General features: G+C 43.2%; 1 protein-coding gene across 8 annotated transcripts in view; it reads left to right on the forward strand.

Annotated features, from left to right (window-relative positions):
- Positions 1-26,718, forward strand: part of LOC130362027 (CD109 antigen-like) — a 193,585-nt gene that overhangs the window by 49,263 nt on the left and 117,604 nt on the right. For all 8 annotated transcript variants that reach the window (XR_008891248.1, XM_056565874.1, XM_056565875.1 and 5 more), the window contains 2 exons: positions 3,440-3,549; positions 22,990-23,223. Coding sequence is in view for 7 of the 8 variants with exons in the window: in XM_056565874.1 (XP_056421849.1) it covers positions 3,440-3,549; positions 22,990-23,223 (344 nt within the window). In the remaining variant the exon portion in view is untranslated. The remainder of the gene's footprint in view (positions 1-3,439; positions 3,550-22,989; positions 23,224-26,718) is intronic.

Here is a 26,718-nt window from a genome sequence, read left to right on the forward strand (position 1 = left end):
AGAAGTAGGTAGTAGCAGGTTCCCCACATTAGGTAGAAGCATGTTCCCCATATTAGGTAGAAGCCGGTTCCCCACATTAGGTAGTAGCAGGTTCCCCACATTAGGTAGAAGCAGGCTCCCCACATTAGGTAGTAGAAGGTTCCCCACATTAGGTAGTAGCAGGTTCCCCACATTAGGTAGAAGCAGGTTCCCCACATTAGGTAGTAGCAGGTTCCCCACATTAGGTAGTAGCAGGTTCCCCACATTAGGTAGTAGCAGGCTCCCCACATTAGGTAGTAGCAGGCTCCCCACATTAGGTAGTGGCAGGTTCACCACATTAGGTAGTAGCAGGTTCCCCACATTAGGTAGTAGCAGGTTCCCTACATTAGGTAGTCGCAGGTTCCCTACATTAGGTAGAAGCAGGTTTCCCACATTAGGTAGAAGCAGGTTCCCCACATTAGGTAGCATTGTTGTTCCCCTGACACACACACACACACAGACAGACAGACACCCACACATGCACACACACATAGACACACCCACTTACCTGTCCTGTGCTTCTCCTCTCCGGCGGCGGCCTGACAAGTGACGTCACTAACGTCCTCCTGTGTGGGTCAGCGGAGGGATGTCACATGCATGATGTCCCTCATCAGACTTGGGCCGGCCAACCGGAGACGCGGAGGAGGTAAGTGAAGCCTTCCGGCATTTAGCGCTGCTTGCCCGAAGCAGGGCTAAATGCCTGAAGAAGTTACCTGCCCGGCGCCCAGAACTTCATATCCCGGGCGTCGGGCAATACAAATTACGCATACCTGGTGCGGGCCACAAACTTTCGTTCCGCCGGACGCAAATGGCCCGCGGGCCAGGAGTTTGAGACCCCTGGTCTAATCAACCTTTCATTTCCCTATTAAAGGGGTACTCCGGCCCTAAGACATCTTATCCCCATCTTATCCCACTGCTGGGGACTCCCGCAGTCTCGCATGCAGCACCCACTTGTGGGAGCTGCACGCATTGCTGCAGCCTCCGAGTCTGCCAGGTCCCGACTTCGGGGCTGGAGTATTGTGACGTCACAACACGATTCAGAGGCTGTAGCGCTGCGTGCAGCTCCCACAGGTGGGTGCTGCATGCGACATTGCGGAGGTCCCCAGCAGAGGGACCCCCACGATCAGACATCTTATCCCCTATCTTTTGGATAGGGAATAAGATGTCTTAGGGCCAAAGAACCCCTTTAAGTTCTCGTACTTTTGATACAAAAATGTATTCCTTTGGAAAGCTTACTTGAATGAGTTACATGTCTCCTTAACCTAGTGATGGTGCATTATTTAATCAATCCATAGCACTTCAGATCTGCCCAAAATGATGCTGTTAACCACAGAAATCTGTAAAAAAATGTATTTTCCTTACACTTATTCGGCTCAATAGTTGCAAGTCAATTTATAGTCCTTTGAAGTGCCAATGTATGTGTATGTTTTCTTTGAACTATTGCCAGGTTTTTTCTCAGGAATGATAGTAATTGTAATATATGCATTACGCATATCATTGGGTTTAGATGTATACATATGCACATCAGCTATAACACTAAATCTATAGTTAATAATGTGTGGGTCCTCCTTACACCACCAAAATAGCTCTGAACTATTGAGGCATGACTCCACTAGATCTCTGAAAGTGTCCTGTGGTATATGACATCAAGATGTTAGCAGACGCTTTATAGAAGCATTTTTTTTTGTTTGCTTATATAGTACAGCATAGGCTATTGTTAAAGAATAATGTAGAGGTTCTTGTGTGTGCCTTTTACTTCCCTGTTTTAGCTGATGTGGCAGGCATGAGTTTGGCTCTATACTGGATGCTATTCCATTACTAATATGGATTTCTAATGCTACCTACATTCCCCATGAATTCTCTGCCTGGGGGTGTGGTGGAGTTTTATGACTGCACCTTGTCATCTTTATAAGCTGCTGGTGCTGGAGTTCACCGAGGTGAAATCGTTAGAATCAGAGGCTGTTGAGGTCAGTTTTCATTATTTGCAGTTTTGCTGTGATTACTTATTTAGAGTGTTCTTTTCAGAAAATTATTTGACCAATAATCACAATTGAGGTGTTTAAGGGGATTTGATTCACACTTTTGCAGCCTAATGGGAGGTGTATAACTACTGCATATCCTGATTCCATAGAGATAGCATTAGCATCAGCAAGCAGATATGGGTGGGGAGGGGTCTGAGAGCAAGTAGGAGCAATTTGATGATATGAGATGATGATGTCATCGTGTAGTTTACAGGCATTTAGCTGACCCAGGAGTGATAACTTCCTCTACATGGCCTGGTTACAGTAATGAAATGCCTGGATGCAGTTGTGCTGCAATAAAACAGATGGAGCTCTAGGACTAATGATAGTGAGGAGCCCAGGAGCTCGTGACATCATAGCCCATGCCCCCTCCCATAGACTTGCATTGAGGGGGCGGGACGTGACTTCATGAGGTGGAGGGGCTATGACGTCACGAGCTCCCGGTGCCGGCTCCAGTGCTCGGAATTTCCAAAGCAGCGGAGTACCCCATTATGTCTTGTAAGCTACAAGGTGGGTCTCCGTGGATCAGATTTGTTTTTCCAGCATATCCCACAGATGCTTGATTAGACTTAAATATGACTAAGTGTGACCAGTTAATCATGTAAAGCAGGCGCTAGGCCAAGCATAGGCAACCTTCGGCACTGCAGATGTTTTGGACTACATCTCCCATGATGCTCTTACAGCCAAAATGCTGACAAAGCATCATGGGAGTTTTAGTCCAAAACATCTGCAGTGCTGAAGGTTGCCTATGCCTGCGCTAGGCCATTCTTTCATGTGTGAGATGGAAAAAGCTAGAAAATGAATGTTTGCATAAATCAAATGCTGTATGCCATCAAACAGGCAACCTTTTCACTTAGTAGTGCTTTCATATAGAATTTTTTTTTACAAAGTAAATAACACCAGAGGATACCAAAAAGAGCAAACTGTTTTTGTTCTTTTTGTGTTTGTTGATAGAAATATAGGAGCTTTACAAAATTTGAGGTATAAAAAATAACATGTACACAGGTAAAACCTATGAGGAAAACCTTAAAGGAAATCTGTCACCAATGTCACCTGCACTAACCTGTCAGTACCGACAGTTAGTGCAGGTGACACTGATGACAGCGGTACTTACCTTGTCCTGTTCTCCCTAGTAAACATATCCTTTTGCGTTAATATTGTATCTACTTACATATATATCTATTTTTTTTATGTCCGTTAGTGTATTCAATACCCTTGTTTCCTACTGATTTAAATTTAGCTTTACAAGAATAGACTAAAACATCCATGCTTATTTTACAATAATGCCTTAGAATATGTTGGGGTGGACTTTTGTATGGGCACATAAGTATTTATATTCTTTTGCATCTACATTACATCAAGTTAAGATCTGTAATATTATCTCTGTTAACCTACTACAGGTGTATCACAGAATGAAACGTCCAGTGTGTCTGTTATCGACAGAGAATACTACAGTGAGTTTTACAACTATCCTACAGTGTTGAAACCTACACTCAACTTCACCACGTATGTAAGTTTATTCGAAATGTATGCAGTTTCTCCCACACAGGACTGCATTACTTTGTTATGACCCCAGTTATGAAATAATAGCTGCACTCAGGAACACATAGCTAATGCTATCATGTGTATTGAAAAATGAAGTGTAAAGGCTAATATCCACCTTTACAACCAGTTTTATTATCGCTCCAATGCAAATTTTCAAATAGTCTTCACTAACAATGTCCCTTTTTGTATTTGAAAATGAAATTTAAGAGAAGGGTCCCTCTTGCCGTATTTTACAGCATATTTGCTGCTGTGTATTTTCCTATGTAGGATTTTGCAGCTGATTTTGCCACTCATTGGCAGACAATTATCAATGTTGGTGTAAGGTAGAATAGATTTTACCTATTTGCTTTGTGTATTGTTTGCACAGTTGCTCAAAATTTACCAAAAAGGTTTCTATAATTTTGCGCAATTATAGAAACCAGTGGGCGGTAGAGATTGGTTTAAGCTTTGTGCTCTGGCATATGACACTTTTGTATGCGTCCTATTAGGTGGTGGTGTTTTGCGCAAAAAAAGTAGGCTTTGCGGCCAAAAAAAAATTAGCGCAAATAATAAATACAGCTCCACTGCAAAAAGTCATGTACGGTGCACCAATCAGTAGACAACTTTAAAAGATGTTCTATCGAAAATTGCACAAAAAATTTCGCAAAAAATATAACTGCGCAAAATTTGCAGGGACATTTAGAATATTGAAGTGGTGTAAAGTCAATGTCCCCTATTGTCTTCAATGGTTAGAAAAATAGGCAGCAGCAAATATGCAGCAACATATGGGATGTGTGACTCTACCTTCAAGGCTTTGTCCAAATTCACATCCAGTTTTATTATCGCTCCGATGTAAATGTTCAAACAGTCTTCATCAACATTGTCCTGTTTTGTTTATACAGCTCCCTGTGGTGACCAATGTATTTCCAAGGTTATAGACAACAAACGCTATATAGTCTGATTCTGCCTTTATACACTCTTTTATCTGTCCCCTGCTGCTTACTTCTTAAACTTATTAGGTTAACTAGTAGTCTCCTACTACTAGTTAACCTAATAAGTTTAAGCTGCAGTATTAGTGTATGTTGCCTATTTCTATAGGGTTTGTATGTTTTAAAAAGTACAGTTTGTAGTATATAGGGTTTGTATATTGTCTGTTATCATTAAAGGCTATGGAAACCTTTACCATGTACAATGCATTTGGAAAGTCTTTAGGCCCTTTAACTCTTTTACAATTTGTCTTGGAGACTTGTGCTAAAATGAAAAAAAATAAAAAGAAATAAAAAAAACTGTAACATCATTCTGCACACAATACCCGAGAATGACAAAGCTAAGACAGAATGTTAGAAATCTTTGCTAATTTGTTGCAAAGGAAAAGCTGAAATAGTGTATTGACATAAGTATTCAGACCATTACTCAGTAGTGTTGCTCGCGAATATTCGCAATTCGAATATTATTCGCGAATATCGCATATTCGCGAATTCGCGAATTTCGCGAATATAGCGCTATATATTCGTAATTACGAATATTCGTTTTTTTTTTTTTTTTTTTTTTTTCTTCACAGTACACATCACAGTGATCACCCCTCTCTGCTTCCAGCTTGTGTGGTGTAAAGAAGGCTGTAATACTACTGTGTGAGACTGCCATGCAAAAATTCGCATATGCGAAAATTAGCATATGCTAATTTTCGCATATACGAATTTTCGCAAATGTAAATTTTGTATATGCTAATTTTCACATGATAATTTTCGCATACGCGAATGTTCGCATATGCGAAAATAAAACGGAAATATAACGAATATGCGAATATTCGCGAATATATCACGAATATTCGTCCATATATTCGCGAATATTCGCGAATTCGAATATGGCCTATGCCGCTCAACACTATTACTCAGTACTTAGTTGAAGCTACTTTGACAGCAATTACCGCCTCTAGTGTTCTTGGGTATGATGCCACAAGGCTTGCATACCTGCTTTCAGTCTCTGTCAGGTTGGATGGGAACCAGTAACCAGGAATCAGTATACAACCACTTTCAGGTCTTTCTAAAGATGTTCCCCTGAGTTAAAGTCAGGGCTCTAGTTGGGTCACTCAAGGACATTCACAGAGTTGCCCCTACACCAATTCTTTGTTGTCTTCGCTGTGTTCTGGTTCTTTGTCTTGTTGGAAGGTGAACATTTTGGCCCAATCTAAGGTACAATGCAGTGGCGGACTGACCGGCCGGTCCGATCGGACGCCGTTCCAGGGCCCAGCCGGGTAAAGGGCCCGCTACTGCCGCCGCTACTGAGGATCCAGGACACTTGTGCCAGATCTTCAGCGGACAGTGCTGCCTTCTCCTGTATGTGTGGTACACACACATACAGGAGAAGTCATCCCCTCTGTGTAATCCGCCACATCTGCACCTACACAGAGGAGACGTGACATCCGCCCCCGCTGCGCAGTGCAGACACCGACGATGTCACTCAATGGTGCCAGCACTGTGGAGGAAGAAGAACGCGGGCCCTGCTGCGATCCAGAGGAGAAGATCGCTGCGTTGGACACATACAGGTGAGCATCATTTTTTTTTCTTCTACCTGGAATGGGGGGGGAGGGAGGGACTCTGCTGTGGGGGACCCCAGGGGACCCCGTTGCTTACATTTACTTTGGGGGGGCCCCACTGCTGACACCTACTGTGGGGAACTCTGCTGCCTTCACCCACTGGGGGAACTCTGCTGTCTACACCTAATGTGAGGGACTATCTACTAAATTCCTGCCTAGCTAATATGGGGACAAACTACCAAACTAATAGGAGGGCTACCTACTAGCTACATAGGGGTTTTCATACAGGGGCAGCTATCTGGGGGATTTACCCACAGGGGGCATAACTACCTACCTGGGGGACATTAACTACCTGTGGGCATGATCTACTAGGGGCCACTACCTCCTGGGAACATTACCTACCTGTAACTTCCGTAAACAACACCATATTTTCTGTCTGCTAAAACAAAATGCTCTGATAGTGCCCCTTCCAAGACTAGACTCTGGATCCGCCACTGGGTGGAGGGGGGTGCTGGCTACATACTTGACTAACTACCTGGCTACCTAACTTTATACCTGGATGCCTAATTACTTACCTACATACCTGGCTATCTAATTACCTACATACCTGGCTGCCTAACTACCTACCTACAAATCTTTCTACCTACCTACATACCTGGCTACCTAACTATGCACATACCAGGCCTTCATAAATGGCTGCCTAAGTACCTAGCTGCCTAGTACCTGGCTTTCTGATCTACCTACCTAGTTACCTATTTACCTGGCTACCTACCTGCCCTTTTACTGTGCAGTACCCCAAAAGGAGGGCATTATTACAGTTTGTGGGCCTATAGATGGGAAGATTGTGTAGAGGAGGGGAGGGCACTGAAAAAATGAGTCTAACATGCTTGTCCTGCAGATGAGATCGACATGGCGGTCTGATCCAGACGGAGAAGGAAAGGAAAGAGGACGCCACTGATCAGAAAATATGTAATTGTGAGTCTCTTTATATAACTGTAATCACTTCTATGGTGTACAGATCCTGTGTGCAGCTGATATCTACCGCCATATGGTCCTCTATATAATCACTTATATTGTATACAGATCCTGTATAGTATACTGGTCTGTGTATAGTGGTTTTATTTAGTACAATATAACGGTATATCCAGTTATTGTGTGGTGGTATATATTTGCTCCTTGTATACTGGTATTATTGGTCATGGAAAATTATTTTACCTACCTAAAATTGTTTCTTAAATATAAAATGTAGTTTATTTTGTGAGTAGGGCTGGTGGAGGGATTTGGGTGGAATAGGGGCAGAAGTGTGACCAGCGGCAGAGCATCGCAGGGGGCCCTTGCTTTTTTTGGTCCGGGAGCCCTGAGTGTTGTCAGTCTGCCCCTGGTACAATGCACTCTGGATCAAGTTTTCATTAAGAATATCTCTATACTTTTTCAAGTTCAACTTTTCCTCAACCCTGACCATTTTCGCTGTTCCAACCGCTCAAAAAACGAAAAAACACCCCCACAGCATGATATGGTTCCCAATATGGTTCCCTGTAGGGATTGTATTAGGCAGGTGATGAGCTTTGCCTGGTGACGCTTATAATTGAGGCCAGGAAATTCAATATTGAATCTCATTTTCTTACAGTCTTTAGAGGATTTTATTTTTATTTTTGCAAACTTTTACTAAGAAGAGGCTTCTTTCTGGTCACTCTTCCATAAAGCCCAGATTGGTGAAGTGCTGCAGTTATGGTTGACCTTCTGGAAGTTTCTTCCATCTGCACACAGAAACTTTTTTTAGTTATAGTACAAGCCCTCAACATACAAAAGTCAATGCACACTGGATGCAAGGTATTTGTGTTCAGAGTGTAGAGTTTGCTGTTGGTGCCCTATTGCTGGTGCATGTTTTTTGAACTTACCTACCCATCTACAACCTGTATGAGCTACCCTCCATGTATGCTCTTCCATAGAGATGAGCGAATCGAAACTGACGAACCCAAATTCGTTACCAATTTCATGAAATATTTGATTCGCAACAAATGCAAATATCGCTGCGATTCTATTGCGTGAATCGCTTCATTAAACTCCATTAACTGCGGTCCAGGCTCCAGGGCATCTAAAATGGCAGATCCACATGTACGTACATGGGGCAAGGAACTCTGGGAAGGCAAGGTGGTAAGGGAAGTAGGCGGGATGACCCTGAATCACATGCAGGATGCAGCCTATCAGCAGCCAGTCATCCCTGTGATGTAAAAGCACTATATATTCATCAGCAATTTTGCAGCTCGTCATATCATTCAGTGCACTGCAGAGAGAAAGGACGGACATCGCTGTGTGTGTGTTACACAGAAAAGCTAATTCCAGCAGCGCTTCACATCCTAGTCAGATCAGTGTTCTGGTGGACAGAGAGCAGTGTTTTTTTCACTGAAAAGGATTTTTACTGCAGCCATTAACCTCCCAGTTACTTTCTTCAGCATTCTATTACAGAGAGGGACAGATAGCTGTGTGTTGTAGTGTTGCTCGCGAATATTCGCAATGCAAATTTTATTCGCGAATATCGCATATTTGCAAATTCGCGAATATTCGCGAATATAGCACTATATATTCGTAATTACGAATATTCGTTTTTTTTTTTTTTCACAGTACACATCACAATGATCATCCCTCTCTGCTTCCAGCTCTAATACTACTGTGTGAGACAGAGTGAATTTTCGCATATGCTAATTTTCGCACATGCGAATTTTCGCTTATGCTAATTTTTGCATATGTTAATTTTCGCATATGTTAATTTTCGCATACGCGAATTTTCACATATGCGAAAATAAAACGAGAATATTACGAATATACGAATATTCGCGAATATATGACGAATATTCGTCCATATATTCGCGAATATTCGCGAATTCGAATATGGCCTATGCCGCTCAACACTAGTGTGTTGCCTCATACATGTTAACAAGCCTCAACTTCATAAACCTTACCAGAGGAAGCAGGAATAATATTTCCGTGCAATTTTGTGTCTTTGTTCCACAACAAACCATCTACTGGTTATACTAGTCTGTAGACGGTATAATACCCAGCAGTCCATTCCTAATAGTCTTTGACAGAGTGAAATTTTGTGTTTAGTACACAGCTTTTTTGTGCTGTAGCACTGTTGTGTACTGCTCGTGTTGTGCAAAAACACTTTTTTTAAGCGTACTGTACCGCATTTTTCTGCCCTCATAAGTGCATACCACATATCTACATGTAAGTGGTGTACTATTTTGTGCCTGTTAATCTGTCAAGGGCCAACATACTGTGAAAGGATAGCCAAAAGTAAATATTCGGCTTGTGTTTTAATCAAATAATTTTTGAAGCGTACATTAGCACATTTTTTTGCCCTCATAAGTGCATAGCACATACCTACATCTAAGTAGTGTGCTATTTTGTGCCTGTTAATCTGTCAAGGGCCTACATACTGTGAAAGTCCAGGCAAAAGTAATCACTAGCTGGTGTTTTACTAAAATACGTTTTTTTAAGCGTACTGTACCGCATTTTTCTGCCCTCATGAGTGCATACCACATATCTACATTTAATTGGTGTACTATTTTGTGCCTCTTAATATGTCAAGGGCCTAAATACTGTTAAAGGACAGCCAAATGTAATCATCGTCTGGTGTTTAACTCAAATAATTTTTGAAGCGTACAGTAGCGCATTTTTCTGCCCTCTTAAGTGCATACCACATACGTACATCTAAGTAGTGTATTATTTTGTGCCTGTTAATCTGTCAAGGGCCTAGATACTGTGAAAGTCCAGGCAAAACTACTCACTGGATTGTGTTTTTACTCAGATACTTTTTTTAAGTGTACTGTAGTGCATATTTCTGCCCTCATAAGTGCATACCACATACCTACCTCTAAGTAGTGTACCATTTTAAACCTGTTAATCTGTCAAGGGCCTAGATACTGTGAAAGTCCAGGCAAAACTACTCACTGGCTTGTGTTTTTACTCAGATACTTTTTTAAGTGTACTGTAGTGCATATTTCTGCCCTCATAAGTGCATATCACATACATACATCTAAATAGTGTACTATTTTGTACCTGTTAATCTGTCAAGGGCCTAGATACTGTGAAAGGACAGCCAAAAGTAATCACCGGCACGTGTTTTGTTCCAATACGTTTATTAAGCGTACTGTAGCACATTTTTCTGCCCTCATAAGGGCATACCACATACCTACATCTAAATAGTGTACTATTTTGTACCTGTTAATCTGTCAAGGGCCTAGATACTGTGAAAGTCCAGGCAAAAGTACACACCTGCTTCTGTTCTAGACAAATACTGTTTTAAGTGTAATGAAGCGTAATGTACTCCCCTCATATACGCACTAAGTATGTCAAGCAGAGAAGTGCCAGGACATGCACAGTGGCAGAGGAGTGGCAGAGGCCTAAATTCATCAGGCAGAGGTCGCATCAGACCAGGGGCGAGTGGCAGCAGGAGCAGCAGCGAGAGGCCTGAGCTCCCGGTATCAGCTAGCGGTCGTGTCTCGACCAGCAACCCATCTGCCATCTTTGATTGGTTATCACAGTCATCCACTTCATCACAAGTGACATCTGATACCCCCAGTCAACAGTCGGTAGGTTCCTCAGACACAACCCTCAGTTGGCATGGCCCGGGAGCAGTCCCTGTCCTCCCATTGCCTCTGTCCTATGCTGTTCCCTCCCCTACAGAAATATCTTATGCTGGGGGTTCAGCTCCACTATTCACTGAGGACGATCTAATATAGGACAGTCAGCAGCTACTGCCCAGCCAACAAATGGAGAGACATCCGCTGCTTCCTCCGCTAGGCGGGCAAGTAGTGATGATGAGAGTGAGGTGGGAGGCAGTGTTGCAAGGGTTCAGGGTCCTGAAGCTGACACTGTTGAGGAACCTGAGGAGGACATCAGTGACGTGCAGACACTTGTTGATGATGATGAAGCCGAACGCAATTGGGAGCCGGGTGCAGAAGGGGCTTCATCATCATCATCATCATCATCATCATCATCAGGAGAAGAGAGTTGCAGGTTGCCCATGAGGCAGCAGCTGAGCCAGCAAGGTGGTAGCATGGTTGGCAGTCAGCATGGTGGCAGAAGTGGAAATTCTGGAGCTAAACGTGTCCGGGAGACCACCTGCTTCGTGGCAGCCTACCTTCCCGGGAGGTAGTGGAACAGGGGTTCCTGGAGACGGTGACAGTAGCAGTCAATTAGTGCCGACTGTTGGCGGGAAAATCAGCTACTCGGCGGTGTGGCAATTTTACATCAAGAATCCGGAGGAGGTTCACATAGCCACATGCAAGCTATGTCGGCAGAAGGTGAAGCGTGGCCAGGGTCCCAATGTTGGCACCACAGCCCTGCGTCAACATATGCTTCGCCACCATAAAGTGGCCTGGGGGATCCGTGGCTCCGATGTAGTGGTCCAGCCTGCTTCATCACCCAGTGGCACGCCGCTCCCTCTTTCAGCCAGCCAAGGCTCCACCACCTCAGCCGAAGGGAGCTGTGTGTCATACTCTCTTTCTGTCGCTCCACCTACTTTTAGTCAGCCATTCCGGCAACAATCCATCGGCGAAGCTATGTCCAAAAGACAACAGTATGCGCCCACTCATCCAATGGCACAGAAGCTGAATGTGCTCCTGTCCAACTTGCTGGTGCTGCAGTCCCTCCCTTCAAGTGGTGGAGTCTGCACCTGATGGTTTGTGCCGAGTCGAGGTGGAGAGTGCCAAGCCATCATTTCTTTGCGAAGAAGGCAGTACCAGCCTTGCACAATTTTGTGTAAGAGAAGATAGCCCAGTCCTTGAGTCTGTCGGTGTGTACCAAAGGTCACGGCAGCGCCAACGTCTGGAGCGGTAACTATGGTCAGGGACAATACATGTCCTTTACAGCTCACTGAGTGAATGTGGTTCCTGCACAGCCACAACACCAACTTGGACAGGACATGCCGCTTCCTCCTCCACGCTCTCAGGCCGTTGGTTCTGTGACAGTGTGAGATTCTGCCTTCTCATCCTTCACCATGTCCTCAGCCTCCAGTCCCCAGACAAGTCTCAGTGGCCCTTCAGCATACCATGTGTGCAGGGCACGGCGGTGTCACGCTGTTCTTCACATGGTTTGCCTTGGCGAAAAGAGTCACATAGGGGAGGGACTGTTAAAAGTCATTTGTAAAGAATTTGGAGCATGGCTTACTCCACAAAAACTGGAAATGGGAACCATGGTAATTGACAATGGGAAGAACATCTTGCATGTGCTGTGACTGGGAAGGCTGAGCCATGTGCCCTGCATGGCACACGTGTTCAATCTGGTTGTGAAGCAGTTCCTGAAGTGTTCCCCCCATTTGCAAGACATTCTTACAATGGGAAGGAAACTTTGCATTCACTTCAGCCACTCGTACACCGCAAAGCACACCCTCCATGAGCTGCAGCGTCAGAACGGTATCCCCCAACTTAGTCTGATTTGTGACGTTGCTACACGTTGGAATTCCATCCTCCATATGTTGGACTGACTGTACGAACAGAGAAAAGCCATCACCAATTTCTTGATGATCCAAGCGGATAAGGGTACTCCCCTGTGTAACTTCAATGGGAATCAGTGGCAGCTCATACGTGACACCTGCCATTTGCTCAGGCCCTTTGCAGAAGCCGCATTGTTAGTTAGTCGCCAGGATTATGGGATGAACAAAGTCATTCCACTGCTTCATTTCTTACAGCACGTGTTGCAAACAATGGCTGGTCAGGGCAATGGAGATGTGGCGCCTGCATCTGACGGCCACATGATCCCTGTGGGGACTGAACTGGAGGAGGAGGTGGGGGAGGGGTGCAGTGGAGCACAGTTTAGGTTTCGCCAAATGGGCGGTTTTTCTAGTAATCTGACAGGAGAGGAAGAGCAGGAGCAGCTAGAGGAGCTAGAGGGCTATGAGAAAGATGAGACAGAGGACCAAGACACATTGTGTCAGTATGCAGTGGAGATGGAGGCAGGGAGTCTCTCCGAGTAACTTGCACAAATGGCATGATGCATGCTCACTTGCTTGCGAAGTGACAGCCGAATTGTCACCATTCGGCAGCAAGATGACTTCTGGATCTCCACCTTATTGAACCCTCGCTACTGCCACAAAATATGGGCCTTTTTTACACCCACTGAGAGGGAGGACAATGTGACCTACTACAGAGGCATTCTATGTAGTCAGTTGGCCGATGCCTATCGGCGCCTTCGTCCCTGCGCTCACCTTCCACTGCCATGGCTGCTGGGGAGGGGTGGCAGGAGCAGTACCAGCTCCATCAGCAGCAGCCTGAGTCTACAGTTGCTGATGAGTAGCTTTCTTCACCCGCATAGTGAAGCAACTCATCAGCATCAGGTACACCTGGAGCAGGACCTGAACCAGCAGGTGGTGGCATACCTTGATATGCCCATGCCAACACACCTTGAAGATCCGCTGGACATCTGGGCAGCCAAACTTGATTTGTGGACGCAACTAGCAGAGTTTTCCCTGGACAAGCTGTCCTGCCCGGCCAGTAGTGTGCCATCAGAGCGAGTGTTTAGTACGGCAGGGGCCATAGTCACCCCAAGAAGAACTCCTCTGTCTGTACACGAAAAATGTGGAGAGACTGACCTTTGTGAAGATGAATCAGGCATGGATCAGCCAGGATTTCCAACCACCAATGCCTGATGCATCAGAGTAGATTGACCATGGTGCCACACCAACACTTCACAAATATGGATAGTTCCAAACAGATTTAAGGCGCTGCTCCCCAGTTACAAACATTCCTCTGCATCAGACCTTTTTTCACCCATATTCGTCACCGGGTACTGGTATTGCCACCCACCGCACCACTCTGTCACCGGGTCACTTTAATGACTCCTGATGCCGGTGCTACCTCCAGGCTGTCTCATTCAGCCACTATATGGTCTCTTCTTATGCTTCAGCCAACTCCACGCTGTGTCATTCAGCCACTATATGGTCTCCTAATGCTTCAGCCACCTCCAGGCTGTGCCATTCATCCAATATATGGTTTACTGATGCTTCAGCCAACTCTAGTCTGTATCATTCAGCAACTACTTGGTTTAGTGATGCTGTGGGGCCTAAGACATTACCTATATATGTTTATGGTAGCACTAGGTACCATACATCTTCAATGGAAATGTCAAAATTCATCTCTTATTCTTAGAGATTGTGAGGACCTATTGTCTCCTCATCTGCCGCCAACTCAAGGCTGTGCCATTCAGACTCTATATGGTCTCTTCATGATGCCACAAACTTCAGGCTGTGCCATTCAGCCACTATATGGTCTCCTCATGCTTCAGCCACCTCAAGGCTGTGCCATTCAGACACTATATGGTCTCCTCATACTAATGCCACCTCCAGGCTCTGTCATTGTGCTGCCCTGTGACATGTGACTCCTTGTTAGATTTGGTCCTTTGTACCCACATGCCGGGCCAGGACACTAACACTTGGGAGATGAAGTTTCAATTTCAAAATCCTCAATTTCTATTTAAAAGTCTTAAATTTCTATTTAAAAATCTTAAATTTCAATGTCTCCTCATGCTTCTGCCAACTCCAGGCTGTGTCATTCAGACACTATATGGTCTCCTCATGCTTCAGCCAACTCCAGGCTGTGTCATTCAGCCAATATATGGATTACTGATGCTGCTGGGCCTGGGTCTGGGCCCAAAAAATGTTTATGGTAACACTAGCTACCCTAAATCTTCAATTTAAATTTCAAAATACTTATTTTAATCTTAGGGATTGTGAAGCCCTAGCGTCTCCTCATGCTGCTGCCAATTCCAGGCTATGCCATTCAGACACTATATGGTCTCCTCATGCTTCAGCCAACTCCAGGCTGTGTCATTTAGCCAATATATGGTTTACTGATGCTGCTGGGCCTGGGTCTGGTCCTAAAAATTTTTTATGGTAGCACTAGCTACCCTAAATCTTCAATTTAAATTTCAAAATTCATCTTTTAATCTTAGGAGATTATGAAGCCCTGGTGCATACTCATGCTGCTGCCAACTCCAGGCCTGCAATTCAGACACTATATGGTCTCCTGATGCTTCAGCAAACTCCAGGCTGTGTCATTCAGCCAATATATGGTTTGCTGATGCTGCTGGGCCTGGGTCTGGGCCTAAAAAAAATTTATGGTAACACTAGCTCCCTTAAATCTTCAATTTAAATTTCAAAATTCATCTTTTAATCTTAGTGATTGTGAAGCCCTAGTGTCTATTCATGCTGCCGCCAACTCCAGGCTGTGCCATTCAGACACTATATGGTCTCCTCATACTTCATCCAACTCCAGGCTGTGTCATTCAGTCAATATATGGTTTGCTGTTGCTGCTGGGCTTGGGTCTGGGCCTAAAAAAATTTTTATTGAAGCACTGGCTACCTTAAATCTTCAATTTAAATTTCAAAATTAATCTTTTAATCTTAGGGATTGTGAAGCCCTAATGTTTATTTATGCTGCTGCCAACTCCAGGCTGTGCCATTCAGACACTATATGATCTCCTCATGTTTCATCCAACTCCAGGCTGTGTCATTCAGCCAATATATGGTTTAATGATGCTGCTGGGCCTGGGTCTGGGCCTAAATTTTTGTTATGGTAGCACTAGCTACCCTAAATCTTCAATTTAAATTTCAAAATTCAACTTTTAATCTTAGGGATTGTGAAGCCCTAGTGTCTATTGATGCTGCTGCCAACTCCAGGCTGTGCCATTCAGACACTATCATGTCTGCTCAGGCTTCAGCCACATCCAAGCTGTGTCATTCAGCTATTATATGGTCTCCTCATGCTGCCAACACCTCCACGCGGTGTCATTTAGCAACTATATGGTCTCCTCATTCTGCCAACACCTCCACGCTGTGTCATTCAGACACTATATGGTCTCCTCATGCTTCAGCCACATCCAAGCTCTGTCATTCAGCCACTATATGGTCTCCTCATGCTGCCAACACCTCCACGCTGTGTCATGCAGCCACTATATGGTCTCCTCATGCTGCCAACACCTCCACGCTGTGTCATTTAGCCACTATATGGTCTCCTCATGCTGCCAACACCTCCACGCTGTTTTATATAGCCACTGATTGGTCTCCTCATGCTGCCAATACCTCCACGCTGTTTCATTCAGCCACTATATGGTCTCCTCATACTGATGCCACCTCCAGGCTCTGTCATTGTGCCACTCTGCGGCAGTAATTCTAATAGTGATGCCTGTAATCTGCATGTCATTCTGAATAACAGTATTATTTCACTACCCCAGCACACTCCATTTGCATGTTAGAACAAAGCAACGTGTTCTACACCCTTATTGAGGCTCTGTGTAGTCCAGAAATAGCCATTTTTAATATTGATTTGACACAAATAAATTCGGATCAAACCAAATTTTTTCAAATAATTTAGCGAATCGGCTGAGTAGAATTTTTCAAAAGTTTGCTCATCTCTACTCTACCAACTATCCAAACTTTGAACTGCTGTACAACTTTCACCACCTGCTAATATATCTCTAAGGTTGCTTTCACATAGCACTTATTTGGTCAGTATTTTTCATTGGCATTTGTAAGCCAAAAGCAGGGGTGGTCCAACATATAAACATATATATATAAATCTTTTCATTATATTATTTTTTCTGTCCCATTCAGGGTTTTGGCTTACATACATTGATGCAAAATTCTGCCCTGTGAAAGCGTCCTAACACTGAGAAAAGAGAGAGGTGGAGCAGCAAGATTGTTAGGAACATTTAGAAAGTTGTTTAATTTTGTATTTTGGAAACAAATGAACAGTAAGTGCAAATGTGTCTATGTCTTTTAATGCACACAGATCTGTCTCAAAGAGAGCTAAAGAGACATAACATGGGAAGATTTTAATCTTGACTATGCACAAAGTTCCCTTAATTTTTTTGTTATATGCATTAAAGCAATGACAAATAGTTCCAGACGTGGACATAGTATTTAATCCTGCATTAAATATACATACTATATTTTCACATAGACACCTACCATATATCAATATCATCAAGTAAGGAAGCAGCACTTCAGATATACTTTCAAAAAATTTGGTTTTCTTTTATTAATCCATTCAATCTCTCTATGGGACTTTTTATTTTTTTATTTTTCAGGGAATTAAAGAGGTACTCAGGGAAACTAAAACTATAGCCCACCCTGTCCCTCTCACTAATTAATTTATTTGTCTAAATTTCATTCAGTAGCTATATAGAGCAGTTTCCCTCTTTCAATGAGAGAAAGACATCATTATCAAATCTACCATGTCTGTGTGCAAAGCCCTCACTGAGACTAGCCCACACCTTCTTGGAAGACAAACACCATGTGATTTCTGTCTTGTCTGGCTTCACAGCCACGACTTCCCTCTCCCTCCCCCCGCGTGAGGATCTTGCCGGGAGAAAAGCCCAGTGTCTCCTCAGCACATAATGCTGCTCTTTGTCTGCTGTAGATCTAATCACTGACTGCTGCCATTCAGATAATATCATGATTTATTGCTTGGGTGAAGGATAGTTTGAAAGAAAAGACATGTAAAGTGTGTGCTGCTGACAACACAGCATGCACATAGATAGCAAAAGCTGGCAGCCCTTACACAGAGCTGCACTGACTGCTGGGAGTTGTAGTCTGGGCTGCAAGCAAGAAAAAAGAATATTAAGGAGACTTCAGGGACCACAAGGATAACTACAGGGGACACAGAACATTTATTGTGGTGGCTTTGGGGCATTTTTATTTTTCTTAACTTACCCAGAGCACCCCTTTAACCCCTTAAGGACATAGGGCGTATCCATACGCCCCCGTTTCCAAGTCCTTAAGGACCGAGGGCGTATGGATACGCCCTGAGCATTTCCGGCCCCCACCGTTAGCCGGAGGGGAGCCGGGGCCGGATGCCTGCTGAAATCGTTCAGCAGGCATCCTGGCATATCGCCCAGGGGGGTCATTATGTCCCCCCATGTCGGCGATTGCCGCAGATCGCTGGACAATTCAGTCCAGCGATCTGCGGCGGATTCCGAGTCAATCGGATGACCCGGAATTACTGGCTGATCGGGGCCGTCTCTGCCAGAGCCTGCAGGAGTGAGGTGGCACTGGTGCCACCTCACGATCGCCCTGATTCGTCGGCCGGATTACCGGCCGACCAATCAGGGCGCCTGCTGCTGGTGTCACTGCCGCAACCCGCTCCGCCCCTCTTCTGTAGGACGTGAGCGGGTGCGGGAAGACGACCCCGGGTGCTGGGGACCCCGATCCCCGGCGGCCCTGTTGGGATCGGGGCCCCAGGAGCGACGGCGGCGAGGGACAGTCCTGCAGTGTGGATCGTTGGAGGTGAGTGACAGCCTCCTGCTGTTGCTTAGCAACAGCTCCCAGCATGCAACAAGGGCATGCTGGGAGCTGTAGTTATGCAACAGCAGGAGGCAGACCACCACAACTCCCAGCATGCCCTTATGGGCATGCTGGGACTTGTAGTTTTGCAACAGCTGGAGGCACATTCTTTCTATGGAAAAGTGTACCTTCAGCTGTTGTGTAACTACAACTCCCAGCTTGCACAATCAGCTAAAGTGCATGCTGGGAGTTGTAGTGGTGCATCTGGTGGTTGCATAACTACAACTCCTAGCATGCCCGTTGGCTGTCGGTGACTGCTGAGAGTTGTAGTTTTGCAACAGCTGAAGGCACACTGAGTTAAGTAGTAAACCAGTGTGTCTCCAGCTATTGCATAATTACAATCCCCAGCATCCCCAGCCAATGTAGTATGCCTCCGGCTGTTGCATAACTACAAGACCCAGCATGCCCTTCCGCTGTCCGTACATGCTGGGGGTTGTAGCTTTTGCAACAGCTGAAGGCACATTGGTTGCAAAACACTGAGTTTGTTACCAAACTCGGTGTTTCACAACCTGTGTGTCTCCAGCTGTTGCAAAACTACAACTCCCAGCATGCACTGATAGACCGTACATGCTGGGAGTTGTAGTTTTGCAACAGCTGGATGTTTCCCCCCCCCCCCCAATGTGAACGTACAGGGTACACTCACATAGGCGGAGGATTACAGTAAGTATCCAGCTGCAAGTTTGAGCTGCAGCAAATTTTCTGCCGCTGCTCAAACTGCCAGCGAGAAACTACTGTGAACCCCCCGCCCTTGCGACTGTACCCTAAAAACACTACACTACACTACCACAAAATAAAATAAAAAGTAAATAACACTACATATACACATACCCCTACACAGCCCCCCTCCCCTCCCCAATAAAAATGAAAAACGTCTGGTACGTCACTGTTTCCAAAACGGAGCCTCCAGCGGTTGCAAAACTACAACTCCCAGCATGCACTGATAGACCGTCCATGCTGGGAGTTGTAGTTTTGCAACAGCTGGATGTTCCCCCCCCCCAATGTGAACGTACAGGGTACACTCACATGGGCGGAGGATTACAGTAAGTATCCGGCTGCAAGTTTGAGCTGCAGCAAATTTTCTGTCGCTGCTCAAACTGCCAGCGAGAAACTACTGTGAACCCCCCGCCCGTGCGACTGTACCCTAAAAACACTACACTACACTACCACAAAATAAAATAAAAAGTTAAAAACACTACATATACACATACCCTTACACAGCCCCCCTCCCCTCCCCAATAAAAATGAAAAACGTCTGGTACGCCACTGTTTCCAGAACGGAGCCTCCAGCTGTTGCAAAACAACTACTCCCAGTATTGCCAGATAGCCACTGACTGTCCAGGCATGCTGGGAGTTTTACAACAGCTGGATGCACCCTGTTTGGGAATCACTGGCGTAGAATTCCACTATGTCCACCCCTATGCAATCCCTAATTTAGGCTTCAAATGCGCATGGCACTCTCACTTTGGAGCCCTGTCGTATTTCAAGGCAACAGTTTAGGGACACATATGGGGTATCGCCGTACTCGGGAGAAATTGGGCTTCAAATTTTGGGGGATATTTTCTGCTTTTACCCTTTTTAAAAATGTAAAATTTTTGGGAAAACAAGCATTTTAGGTAAAATTTTTTTTTTTTTTTTACATATACAAAAGTCATGAAACACCTGTGGGGTATAAAGGTTCACTTAACCCCTTGTTACGTTCCCCGAGGGGTCTAGTTTCCAAAATGGTATGCCATGTGTTTTTTTTTTGCTGTCCTGGCACCATAGGGGCTTCCTAAATGCGGCATGCCCCCATAGCAAAATTTGCTTTCAAAAAGCCAAATGTGACTCCTTCTCTTCTGAGACCTGTAGTGCGCCAGCAGAGCACTTTTCACCCCCATATGGGGTGTTTTCTGAATCGGGAGAAATTGGGCTTCAAATTTTGGGGGGTATTTTCTGCTATTACACTTTTTAAAAATGTCAAATTTTTGGGAAACCAAGCATTTTAGGTAAAAAAATTATAATTTTTTTTACATATGCAAAAGTCGTGAAGCACCTGTGGGGTATTAAGGTTCACTTTACCTCTTGTTACGTTCCCTGAGGGGTCTAGTTTCCAAAATGGTATGCCATGTGTGTTTTTTTGCTGTCCTGGCACCATAGGGGCTTCCTAAAGGCGGCATGCCCCCAGAGCAAAATTTGCTTTCAAAAAGCCAAATGTGACTCCTTCTCTTCTGAGACCTGTAGTGCGCCAGCAGAGCACTTTTCACCCCCATATGGGGTGTTTTCTGAATCGGGAGAAATTGGGCTTCAAATTTTGGGGGGTATTTTCTGCTATTACACTTTTTAAAAATGTCAAATTTTTGGGAAACCAAGCATTTTAGGTAAAAAAATAATAATTTTTTTTACATATGCAAAAGTCGTGAAGCACCTGTGGGGTATTAAGGTTCACTTTACCTCTTGTTACGTTCCCTGAGGGGTCTAGTTTCCAAAATGGTATGCCATGTGTGTTTTTTTGCTGTCCTGGCACCATAGGGGCTTCCTAAATGCGGCATGCCCCCAGAGCAAAATTTGCTTTCAAAAAGCCAAATGTGACTCCTTCTCTTCTGAGATCTGTAGTGCGCCAGCAGAGCAATTTTCACCCCCATATGGGGTGTTTTCTGAATCGGGAGAAATTGGGCTTCAAATTTTGGGGGGTTATTTTCTGCTATTACACTTTTTAAAAATGTAAAATTTTGGGAAAATCAAGCATTTTAGGTAAAAAAAAAATCTTTTTTTTACATATGCAAAAGTCGTGAAACACCTGTGGGGTATTAAGGTTCACTTTACCCCTTGTTACATTCCCTGAGGGGTCTAGTTTCCAAAATGGTATGCCATGTGGGTTTATTTTTGCTGTCCTGGCACCATAGGGGCTTCCTAAAGTGACATGCCCCCCAAAAACCATTTGTCGCTCCTTCCCTTCTGAGCCCTCTACTGCGCCCGCCAAACAATTAACATAGACATATGAGGTATGTGCTTACTCGAGAGAAATTGGGTTTCAAATACAAGTAAAAATTTTCTCCTTTTTACCCCTTGCAAAAATTCAAAAATTGGGTCTACAAGAACATACGAGTGTAAAAAATTAAGATTTTGAATTTTCTCCTTCACTTTGCTGCTATTCCTGTGAAACACCTAAAGGGTTAATACACTTACTGAATGTCATTTTGAATACTTTGGGGGGTGTAGTTTTTATAATGGGGTCTTTTATGGGGTATTTCTAATATGAAGACCCTTCAAATCCACTTCAAACCTGAACTGGTCCATGAAAAATAGCGAGTTTTAAAATTTTGTGAAAAATTTCAAAATTGCTGCTGAACTTTGAAGCCCTCTGGTGTCTTCCAAAAGTAAAAACTCATAAATTTTATGATGCAAACATAAAGTAGACATATTGTATATGTGAACCCAAAAAAAAATTATTTTGAATATCCATTTTCCTTACAAGCAGAGAGCTTCAAAGTTAGAAAAATGCAAAATTTTCATTTTTTTCATCAAATTTGGGGATTTTTCACCAAGAAAGGATGCAAGTTACCATAAAATTTTACCACTAAGTTAAAGTAGAATATGTCACGAAAAAACAATCTCGGAATCAGAATGATAACTAAAAGCATTCCAGAGTTATAAATGTTTAAAGTGACAGTGGTCAGAATTGCAAAAAACGCTCCGGTCCTTAAGGTGAAAAAGGGCTCGGTCCTTAAGGGGTTAAAGGTGTACTCCCATGGAAAAGTTTATTTTTTTTTTTTATCAACTGGTGCCAGAAAGTTAAACAGATTTGTAAATTACTTCTATTAAAAAATCTTAATCCTTCCAGTACTTTTTAGGGGCTGTATACTACAGAGGAAATGCTTTACTTTTTAGATTTCTCTGAAGTCATGACCACAGTGCTCTCTGCTGACCTCTGCTTTCCATTTTAGGAACTTTCCAGAGCAGCATATGTTTGCTATGGGGATTTTCTCCTGCTCTGGACAGTTCCAAAAATAGACAGCAGAGGTCAGCAGAAAGCACTGTGGTCATGATATCAGAGAAATTTAAAAAGTAAAGCATTTCCTTTGTAGTATATAGCCCCTAAAAAGTACTGGAAGAATTAAGATTTTTTAATAGAAGTAATTTACAAATCTGTTTAACTTTCTGGCACGAATTGATAAAAAAAAAAAAAAGTTTTTTTTACCACTTTAAACACTACATACCTGATGGAGGAATAAAGGAAAACCCAATTTTTTTACGTACTTCTGCAATTAAGTTCCCCTTAAGGAATTTGGAGATCTTCTTCTTTTGTTGCACCCAGAAATATTGATAACCCTAGTTAGATGAAGTTTGTATTTTTTGAATGGCACTGAAAATATAAAAGCAAGCTTTCCCAAGATGGTGCTAATGGTTAGGTGGCCAGGAGATAAAATCAGCGTGACAGCACTTCACAATGGTAAACAAACAGCAGGAGCGTAGCTTTAGTTTGTATGCAGAGTAAAATGGTTTCAAGATTTGAAAGCTTTCTTCATTTTGCTAATCTCTTTTTGTATATTTTTCTTAATTGGTTATTTTAGCTTAAGATGCGGAGATACGATGGCAGAGATCTGACTGAAAAAGAAAGAAGGAATGAAGTTTCTGTGACAGTTACCCAGTCTAAAATGTATCTTACAGATGGAATGTTAAATTCGATGTTAGATGAAGAAAAGAATATAGAACTTCAACAACTTTCCACTTATTTTATTCCTGAAAACAGTGAAATTAAAATTGAAATCCCTTTATATGCTGACACAGTCCATCTAAAGATCAAGGTGTGAATCATTTTTACAGTTATGTGATATGTCTATTGTTTTATATACATACAAACATGGACAAAATCGTTAGTATTCTTCTGAAAAAGACAGAAAAACCCACAATGCTCCTGAAATAGCATGAAACTGACAATGGTGATAATGTAAACAAATTTGCTGAAAATTAGCTGATGAAAATCAGACATTGCTTTTGAATTGTGGTTCTACAGAATCATTTTGAAAAACAAAATAATGAAACTGACCTGGACAAAAATGATGGTACCCTGGACTTAATATGTTATTGTATAACATTTTGAGGCAATCACTGCAAGCAAGTGATTTCTGTAACTCTCAATGAGACTTTTGCACTTGTCTACAGGTATCTTGGCCCCCTCTTCATAAGATACTGCTTCCGCTGTCTCAGGTGTGAAGTGTGCCATATCCTCAATACAATGTTTCAGCTCCTTCCAGTTATGTTCAATAGGATTCAGATGAGAGTTCATAAAAGGCCACTTCAGAATAGTCCAATGTTTTGCTTTTATCCATTCTTGGGTGTTTTTAGCTGTGTGTTTTAGGTCATTATCCTGTTGGAAAACCCATGGACTGCGACTATAACCAAGCTTCCTGACACTGGGCAACCATTTCACTCCAGAATGCCTTGATAGTCTTGATATTTAAATGTATCCTGTACGGATTCCAGGCAGCCTGTCCGAGTTGCAGCAAAGTAACCCCAAAACATAACTAAGCCTCCTCCATGCTTCACAGTAGGTACCAGTGTTATTTTCTTTGTATGCTTCATTTTTGCATTTGTGGACATAGAGCTGATCTTACATGCCAAAAAGCTCTAGTTAGTTTTTTCAACAAAACATGTAGTCTGGAAAAGGTACTCTTTGTACCTGAGACGGCTTAAGCAGTTTGCTTATAAGGAGTAGGGCCTAGATACTTGTAGACAAGAGCAGAAGTCTCATTGAGAGTTCCTTTCCTGTATTGACAGCCTCAAAAGGTTGTACAACAAAATATTAAATCCAGGGTACCATCTTTTTTGTCCAGTCAGTTTCATAATTTTTTTTTTTTTGTGTGATTCTGTTGACCCACAATTTTTAATCATTATTACTTTTGTCAGTTTTTATTTTAGGGAACATTCAGGTTTCTCTGTCCTTAATGGAAGGGCGGAAGAGTAAAAATTTTTCCCCATGTCTGTATATAGTTGAATACAGAAACAATGTGATATTAATAATGCATATGGATCTGTTTTTACCTTGATGAACTAGCTAGACTGCACATAGTTTTGACATCCCAATATCCTCACCTTTTCGAGAACATCACATACATTCAGGTATTTTTGGAAACCTCATCATATAAAGGGACCATGATAACAGCATGATCATGGGGTTGGGTAAAACATTGCATGGGGCTTTTTAAAATCCATGTGAAGTGCAGACAAGTTAAGTTCTCCACTAGAAAAGACACTCTTTGCCGAGGCTTAATTTTGTGATGCTTATTTACTATGTCCACATGGAAAATGGTTTTTCAAAGTAGAAAAAATGGTTACTACTACTGGTCATTGTGCTAAAACAAAAATATAAGCACAACTCCCCTGTCCATGTCATATTCAGTGGTGCAGTTCTGGCCCTCCACATCAGGCTCTGTTTACGTGGCTACAACAGTGACATCCCCATATTCTCTAGTCACTGCTACAGCCAATCATTGACCTCAGCAGTATATGGTAGGAGACCACTGAGGTAGGTGAATGGCTGCAGTAGTGAGGTGGGTATGGAAAGTGTTGGACTGGAGTACCTTGGGCCCACCATTTTTAGAGCCCCCCTCTTTACCCCCTTTCCATTTAACACAAAAAATTAGCAATTACAATGCAGTTTTACATTAAAAAGCATGTATGCCTAATGCACCCCCCCCCCCTGACTGTATAATGCCCCTCATCATCTGGTAGTCACTTCCATTATTAACATTAAATTAACACCCATTTGACTAATTCCCTAAATCGTCGGACAAACTATAAACTTGAATATTTTGGGAACTGGACGGCGTATCAAGAAATTGTAAAAAAAAAAAAAAAAAAGTGTCTAATTAGGGCATCCTAAGTTATTTAACCCCTTAAGGACTCAGGGTTTTTCAGTTTTTGCACTTTCGTTTTTTCCTCCTTACCTTTTAAAAATCATAACCCTTTCAATTTTCCACCTAAAAATCCATATTATGGCTTATTTTTTGCATCCCCAATTCTAATTTGCAGTGACATTAGTCATTTTACCCAAAAATGCATGGCGAAACAAAAACAAAAATCATTGTGCGACAAAATCGAAAAAAAAAACGCCATTTTGTAACTTTTGGGTGCTTCCGTTTCTACGCAGTGCATATTTCGGTAAAAATTACACCTTATCATTATTCTGTAGGTCCATACGGTTAAAATTATACCCTACTTATATAGGTTTGATTTTGTTGCACTTCTGGAAAAAATCATAACTACATGCAGGAACATTTATACGTTTAAAAATTTCATCTTCTGACCCCTATAACTTTTTTTATTTTTCCACATACAGGGCGGTATGAGGACTCATTTTTTGCACTGTGATCTTAAGTTTTTATCGGTATGATTTTTGTTTTGATCAGACTTTTTGATCACTTTTTATTCATTTTTTAATGGTATAAAAAGTGAACAAAATACGCTTTTTTGGACTTTATAATTTTTTTGCGCATACGCCATTGACCGTACGGTTTAATTAGTGATATATTTTTATAGTTCGGACATTTACGCACGCGGCGATACCACATATGTTTATTTATTTATTTATTTTTTTACACTGTTTTATTTTGCTTATGGGAAAAGGGGGGTGATTCAAACTTTTATTAGGGAAGGGGTTAAATGACCTTTATTAACACTTTTTTAAAAAAAATTTTTGCAGTGTTATAGGTCCCATAGGGACCTATAACACTGCACACACTGATCTTTTACACAAATCACAGGCGTGTGTTAACACGCCTGTGATCAGCATTATCTGCGCTTGACTGCTCCTGCCTGGATCTCAGGCATGGAGCAGTCATTCGCCGATCAGACACCGAGGAGGCAGGTAAGGGCCCTCCCGGTGTCCGATCAGCTGTTCGGGACGCCGCTGCGGTCCCGAACAGCCCGACTGAGCAGCCGGGTCACTTTCACTTTCACTTTAGAAGCGGCGGTCAGCTTTGACCGCCGCTTCTAAAGGGTTAATACCGCACATCACCGCGATCGGCGATGTGTGGTATTAGCCACGGGTCCTGGCCGTTGATGAGCGCCGGGACCGACGCTATATGATGCAGGATCGCGGCGCGATCCCGCTTCATATCGCGGGAGGCGGCGCAGGACGTAAATATACGTCCTGCGTCGTTAAGGGGTTAAAGGGGCAGCACCCTGTCACAATCATTCCCACATTCGCTCCGGGTCTGATTACTGGCGATCACGGGGGCCGGAGCATTGTGATGTCACGGCCCCGCCCCTGTGTGATGTCACGCTCCGCCCCCTCAATG

Source organism: Hyla sarda, chromosome 3, assembly GCF_029499605.1.
Source record: "Hyla sarda isolate aHylSar1 chromosome 3, aHylSar1.hap1, whole genome shotgun sequence".
Lineage (NCBI taxonomy): Eukaryota > Metazoa > Chordata > Amphibia > Anura > Hylidae > Hyla > Hyla sarda.